General features: G+C 31.3%; 1 protein-coding gene across 1 annotated transcript; it reads left to right on the top strand.

Moving 5' to 3' along the window:
- The first annotated feature begins 703 nt into the window (after positions 1-703).
- Positions 704-7,724, top strand: LOC132617760 (probable pectinesterase 8). Its single transcript, XM_060332831.1, has 5 exons — positions 704-1,160; positions 1,522-1,693; positions 2,085-2,291; positions 7,034-7,293; positions 7,409-7,724. The coding sequence occupies exons 1-5, from the start codon at positions 790-792 to the stop codon at positions 7,563-7,565; spliced, it is 1,167 nt and encodes a 388-aa protein (XP_060188814.1). The 5' UTR covers positions 704-789; the 3' UTR covers positions 7,566-7,724.
- Positions 7,725-7,952: the final 228 nt, after the last annotated feature.

Genomic DNA, 7,952 nt, shown 5'->3' with positions numbered 1-7,952 from the left:
ACTCTTAACGTTACTTTGCATATATTTCGTTTATACTATTTATAATTACATATTAAGTTGCTTTACTGGTCATTTTGATCCACGTGTCCTTGACCACGAACACAAATTCATCTAAACCGTTTTCCGAGTAAACAAAAGCCATCAGTGCCACCACCTCCACTACTAGCTGCAATTGACACGTTTTATCTTTTGCAATGCGCTTCATCAAACGTTTGTTTTTTACTATATCATGTAAAATAAGATTTTCTCAAACATTTTGATGTGTAATCTAATTATTAGCTTATGTAACTTTTATATTTAATAATTTTTTAATAAAGATAAAATAAAAATATTCAGATGCTTAGAAACTGATGAATCCTAATCATCCAATGCTCATTTGTTGAAACAATATTTAAAGGAAAAATATGTATATTCAGATATCTTAGTCTTGAAAAAAGAAAAGAAAATATAGGGGCTCAAGTCTCTTAAGTTGCTTTTAGCAGTGATTCTTGATTTTGTTAGTTAGAACAATATAATGGTCTGATCAAGGCATAAGAATCCATCATCCATTTGAAGTTTTGGTAGGTATGGCCTATGGGCATTGTCCCCAAAAAGGAACAAAAAAAGGAAAGGGTAATTTGCAAGGCATGCCACCCATTCTTATACTTCACTCAGGTAGTACTCCTATTATTTTTTCGGTTTATCAGCAATTTATCAAGTGTATAATCCAAGAACTCCAATTTTTAAATGTCATCCTTCTCTTATTTATATTAATGTCCACGTTGTTTGTTTGTCCTTCGAGCCAGAAAAATGAATCCTAAGGCCATATATTTCCCAGTTTTAATAGCAATTGTTGCTGTTTTGGCATCAACTCGTTACATGAATCCACCCCGAACGTACTTCAATTGCATTCTTGATCGTTTCTCTACAGCATCATCGTTCAGTGTTAGTCGTAGTCACCACCATGATCATCATCATCACACTGACGATGATAAGCCAAAACAATCACCCTGTGACAAATTTTCACCCAATTTTCCCACTATAGACACAAGTACAACGTCCATTCTCTGCGTTGATCATAATGGTTGTTGCAATTTCACCAGAGTGCAAGCTGCTGTTGATGCTGTTGGGAATTTTAGTGCGAAAAGAAGCTTAATATGGATAAACAATGGCATTTATTTGTAAGCAGCAGTAGTTCTCAATCCTTCCGTCCTAATTTATGTGGCTCCTTTCGCTTCCCGTGAATCAATTTGACTAATCTTTGAAGTTAAATTGGATTAGATCAATTTAATGTTTTAAAATTGAAATGTAGATATTCGAAAACTATATGATAAGTAATATAAGTTGCAGTTTTTTTTTCATGCCAATGTGATAAAAGAACATCATAAAATGGTATGTTGGTCAAAATTTACATAATTTGAATCTCGAACGAAAAAGTATAAATTAGAACAAACCAGTAATTAATTAGGTGACTTTGTTAAGTTCTCTTGTTTTATAATGTAACTGATTTTTTTGTTTTGTTTTGTTTGATTAAAAATGCAGTGAAAAGGTGATTATTCCAAAAACAAAACCTAACATCACATTTCAAGGGCAAGGGTATACGACCACAGCTATTGTATGGAATGACACAGCCAATTCTGCAAATGGCACATTTTACAGTGGCTCTGTCCAAGTTTTCTCTACCAATTTCATTGCCAAGAATATAAGTTTCATGGTATATATACTTACCATCAACCCTTCTCTTTCTCTTTCATTTTCGCGCAGAAAAAAGTCTAACTATTATTTCGCTACTTGTGACTCCATACTTGCAATGGCAGCTCAGGAATTATAACAAAGAGATTCAAAAGAAAAAGAAATATCTAAATTATCACCTGCGATTTAATTGACCTTGTGAACTAACGTTATTTTTGGACAACTTCTGCCACTACATCAGAAATTTTCCTTATGTCAAAGAGATTCAATAATTTATATATGTAAACGAAATTCAACAATTTGTTACCATATTATAATCTTTAAACGAATGGAGTTCAATTGAATGAACCCTATCATTATACTCCGTCCAATTTATGTGGCAGTTTCTTATATACATAGTGCAATAAATACAGAATGTAGCTCCAATGCCGGTGCCAGGGGCGGTAGGAGCACAGGCAGTGGCGATTAGGATAGCCGGAGATGAGGCTGCCTTCTGGGGTTGTGGATTTTTCGGAGCACAGGATACTCTTCATGACGATAGGGGTCGCCATTACTTCAAGGATTGTTATATTCAAGGTTCCATCGACTTCATTTTTGGCAATGGCAAATCACTCTACGAGGTACATTGCTTTTATTTCACCTAATCATATCACAAGTACGAAGATATTGCGTGGAGTTCAAAATACGTGTTATCTTTATCCCACAAAATACATATTCTCCTTCTATTCTAATTTATGTGGCGACCTTTGTTTGTTAGGTTGAACGAGTTTTTCTTTAACCGTAATTTTTCATATGCCTTTTAAATAATTTGAATTGTCAAATTATTATATGTATGACTTATATATAGTATTTTTATGTATTTTCTAAATATATATTTTTTTTCAAAAAGTTTATAAATTCCATATCCGAATTCACTATAAAAAAAAAATGACTCTCGAAATTCGAATGATGCCACGTAAATTGAGAACAGGCGGAATGAATCTACATAGCTATCTCCTTCTTTGGTAAGATCTTCCAATCTTTTCACAGTTACGTACAGTTCATTCAGCGCGCTCCTTTAAATTATAGCAGCTTGAAAACTTACCTTATTACTAGTTTTCAAACACGTGCGTTGCACATGTTTTCCTTGCTAATCAGTATAATATTTTTAAACACAATATATAGATTGGAATAAGTGGATCAGAATAAATTTGAAATAGAAAAGCGCACGCTCAAACTAATGAATAATGAGCCTATATGATTAATACGAGGAAATCTGCCCACGCTTCGCGTGGATATTGATGACCTCATTGAATTTTGCGACTTACTTTTTTCTAATATTAAGAATTAAAAATAACAAAAAGCAAATTCTTAAAAAAAATGTTGATAATATTTCATTAAGTACCTCTAATGAATGATTTAGAAGTATTATTCATTCATCAATTTTTAACTTTTACTTGATATATTCTTGTGTATATAACTTCAACTACATGGCATGCATGTTTTCTAAGATAAAAGAAAATGTAAATAGTACATAAAGCTCATTGCCGAAGAAGCCAACAGAGTATTATTTAGTGTTCTTACATGCCTTAAAATGTGTTTAGACATCAGGTACCACATGCAATGAATTATTAATACAAATTTGGAGGAAAACATAAAAGTAAGAGAAATAATACTGCAAAAAAAACATGTAGTTGAATTTATTGATTCGAATCACGGATTGAATTAACAAATTTGGAATAGTTTCATTATTGATCGCATTAGTACCAAATTGAAGATCACCTTGAAGACCTTAAACCAAGTCAAAAAATACCACCAAGAGATGAAGAAAAGAAAAACATCAAAACTGCAAAAGAAAAAAAAAATGCTATATGATTAGATGATTGAGAATATTTTTAATTTTTTTTTATTGAATTAAACAGACTACACGGATAAGCATCATCACAGCGTATTCACCTATTTTTCAATGACTAATATGCAAGGGGAAAAAAACTAAAATCAATGAAATAATGTGGAAATCACTACCTTGCAATTTTTTTTTTTTTAGGATACAACTTAATACTGAGGCAACAATAACTATCGTCAATTTACCCTGTTAAGTTTCATACACAAAAAAAGTCTAGCAAATACTAATAAATAACAAAGAAGTTAAATGAATTTTATCCCAATCCTACTCATATAAAATTTTAATCTTGTATTATCACTTAATAATGAGATTCTGATCAAGCTTAAGATAAAGAAGACGGAATATTTATTACATCTTAAAAGCAATTGTTTCATGAGATTTTAAGATCAATGAACAAATAGATTCAAATGGACCTTACACCAAAAAAGAGTTACTAGAAAGAGACAGAATAATACCTTGAATCAACTTCATCATATTTTTTTAGTATCACCTTGCTCCGTAGAGAAACCGTCATTATTTCTCTTTTTATAATCTATAAAAAAAATTCACCAACAGAGAATTAACGAACAAATATTAGATAAAAAATACATCAAAAATAAGAAGAAACATACTCCCTGTTTCTCAATTTATGTGCCACTTCTTGTTTCTCAAGATTCAAGTATGTAAATTTTGGTCGATATTTTATAATATATATTTTCATCACATTGACATGAGAAAAGTTACAACTTATAGTACTTTTTATATAGTTTTTTTAATGTGTAATTTTTAATTTAAAAATGTTAAGTTGATGTAATTCAATTTAGCTTCAAAGCTTGACCAAATTAACGTGAACGATGTGACATAAATTGGGAAGGAGGGAGTATTAATGAACAGAAACCAAAGAGTGATTGAGGATTTATGGTTTAAATCATATTTTCGGGCAAATAAAGCGGCCAGTTCTGCTTTTTCTTAATTCAATATATCTTTTCTCTATAGCAAAATTTTAGATTTAAAAAAAATAAAAAATAGAAGCTTTACCACCTTACTTTCCTCTCCACTCCAGTCAAATTATCAGTTTTCTCCTTGAATATCTTTTATAAAATTGTCATTTTTCTGCAAAATCAGGAAACATAAAACAATTTCTTTTCGTTGGTTAGTTTCTCTTTTATCATTCCTATTAAAAAAAAAACTAAAAATTGAAGGGAAAAAGTAAATAATTAACTGATATCATAGATGCACACCAGAGAAACTTTAAAAAGATGCGGAATTATATCCATAAGCAGAAGCCAGACTATGGTTAAAAATCAAAATGTAAATCAATGATAATTAGAATAAATAAAGAGGAAGAAAGTCTATATTGCTATCTCAGTAATGCAAAAGAAAAAGGAAGCGTAAAGCCATAGAGGCAAAGGAATTCTTTAATATGTTGAAAATAATAGGCAGTTGAAACAAATCAGTATAAAAGATGATTTTGAATGGGAAGTAACGTCGGTAAAGGAATGGACGAATAGGTGTGGATTATCAATTCAATTATAACTAAGGTGAGAGAAAAGTAAAATTTTGACACTAATTCTTGAAAGGCAACGTTTCAGTAATAATTGAGGGGAGAGAAGAGTAAAATTTTGACACTTATATTTTTAAAAGGCAACGTTTCAGTAATAACTAAGGAAAGAGAATTTAAATTGACACTTCTAAAAAGCAATGTTTGTAAATGTGGACGCAACTTTTGTGTGATGATATATTAAATTAGTACATTTTTTTCCTAATTGAATAATATTATATAATCCTATTATGAAATATAGTGCAATAATCAATCCTTTTCTTCTAGCGAAAAACCAAAATTACAATCAATTTAAGGGCTTCAGATTCTTGTCGGGAATTCGTTATATAAGCTGCTACTTAGTGCATTTTCATCGTAGCATTTCATACTTTGATGTTTAGTGTTTAGCATGAACAATCTTAAAATACTTTTTTCATATTTAAATATAAAGCACTCATATTTTGATATGGACAAATTGTAAAAGAAGATCGAAAGTAAGAAGTCAACTATGCTAATTATATCCTATAGGGTACCTCTTTCTAATTTAGCCTATTATAACTACGGCAAAAAAGGTGTAATAAGTAATTGATGCTAGTTAAATTAGACTTCTTTTATTGTAAATCTGAGGTTGAGAAGATAAAAAATGAGACTAAACCCTCAAATTCAGACCAAAAAAAATGTAACCCCCAAACTTAGATTTGAAAATATTTATTTTATATTTTATGTATGGTTAATTTACCGATTAAATGATCTTTTGATTCGATTGCTGATTTTAAATGGTGAAACTTCAACTTGTCTTCCATTAGCTTTATTCAAAGATAAATTAAAATTTTATAGAAGCAACCATGACACCGCCAGTAGTATGAGTCATGAAACAAAAAGTTTTCAGATGGGAACACATATATGAGGTACTTGTCTAAAAATAACACTATTAGTAGTGTGAGCTATGAAATAAAAAGCTCCCAAACACATGCACACGCCTAAGACAAGGACATGAGTGAATAAAATGACGTAGAGAAAAAGGCAAATATTATATTACCTGTTGTTGCAAAATGTTGTACGCAGAAGCAGGAAAAACATTAGTCTTTTGGGAAAAGAAATACTGAGGCACTGCTTTGATAATTAGTGTGCGCTTTTATAGGGTAAAACAAAAAGGTTGTAAAAATATGAAATTTGTAACTGAAAAGTGAAAATGATTATGACTAATTGTTAGCAAGTTCATAGCTCATTATTACCACATGGAAGATATAAGGAGAAAAACTGAAATGTTAATTAAAGACAAATTCATATCCATCTATTAGTACGCGGGAGATGGAGAGCTGCAATGTAAATTAAAGCTCAAAAGTAATTTTTTTTAATACATCTGTTTTACTTTTTTATTTACAAATCAACTGAACAGTTATATAAATATCGTTGGTGGATTAAAAGGTCTCAAAAACAATGTATGAACATGACGGAAAGATGAATGTAATTCCAAAAAGTGCTTTCACTGATTCATTGAACTTCCCATTTAATTGATTCATTTAATTATCATTGGTAGGTAAATTTACTATTTGGTACATAAATAGTATAACAATAGTATTTAGATGATGGGTAAGAATTTCATTCAATTTTTTATGGGTATTTTGATAATTCAACTTTTCACTTTGGAGCTTTCCACTTTTAGTATAGTTTGATGATTAGAGAAACGTATGAAACCATAACTAACATTCTGGATTTTGGAAGTTACGCATTATATTCCTTATGAAAGATCAGCTTTTACATGCAAAAAATCAAATGAGGAAGAGGGAAATGAAATGGTTACAGAGGGAGTAATATTTTGAGGAGTATTTTCTTTTTGAAACGAAACGAGCACATGTTATAAAAAGCACCGGCAGAAGTAATTAAATGTAATAAATAAAGTTTCAAGAGGCCGATCCCTCTGAATTAGGTATTCTAATAGTTTCAAGTGTATGCAGAACTGCCAATTGATATCAATAGCAAGTCCAGTAGCAGCAGGAGTGAAGTCGATAAACGGGGCAGTAACAGCAAACGGCAAGTCCACCAAAGACGAAAACAGTGGCTTTGCATTCGTGAATTGCACTTTGGGAGGCACTGGTTGGATTTGGTTAGGGCGTGCGTGGAGGCCTTACTCGACCGTCGTCTTTGCTAACACTTACATGACTGACATCGTGGCTCCCGAGGGCTGGAACGACTTCAACGACCCTTCAAGAGACCAGTTAAGTCATCGATATAATCATTTTATCTAAACGTTTAAACTAAATTATCATTCAACTAAATTATACTCCTATTGATTTTAAAGTTTAATTGATTAGAATGATTAATATGTACAGGACAATATTCTATGGAGAGTACAACTGCTCAGGAGCAGGATCCAATATGTCGCTGAGAGCGTCATATGTTCAAAGACTAAATGATACACAAATTGTTCCCTTCCTCAACTCCTCTTTCATTGATGCTGATCTATGGCTCCAATCTTTCTCCTCTTAGCAGCTTCTCTCCTTCTCCGTATTTCTCTCTCTAATTCTAACTTTACGTGCGTGCACTCGCATAATATTTCAAAATTGAACAAGATTGTTGTAATCTATTATGGATTTATCATATATAGATATATATTCATTGACACTATTATAAATGAACTTTTACCTATCAGTGCAATTTAATCAGCTTTAAAACATCATTTGTATTATTATTCAAATCACTAATTCTACTAATTATCAAGTGTGCCGGTCTTAATTTACAAGGAAGCTTTATCATACTTAAAAAATGATGGCTTTAAAGTAGGTGTCAAACACTCAACAAAGGCGGATCTAGGATTTGAAGGTGTCGGGTGCCACAATTTTCTTTAATGTACACCTTGTTAGGAACGTGTATTTG

This window comes from Lycium barbarum, chromosome 11, assembly GCF_019175385.1.
Source record: "Lycium barbarum isolate Lr01 chromosome 11, ASM1917538v2, whole genome shotgun sequence".
Taxonomy (NCBI): domain Eukaryota; kingdom Viridiplantae; phylum Streptophyta; class Magnoliopsida; order Solanales; family Solanaceae; genus Lycium; species Lycium barbarum.
This window is presented reverse-complemented; position numbering and strand designations above follow the sequence as displayed.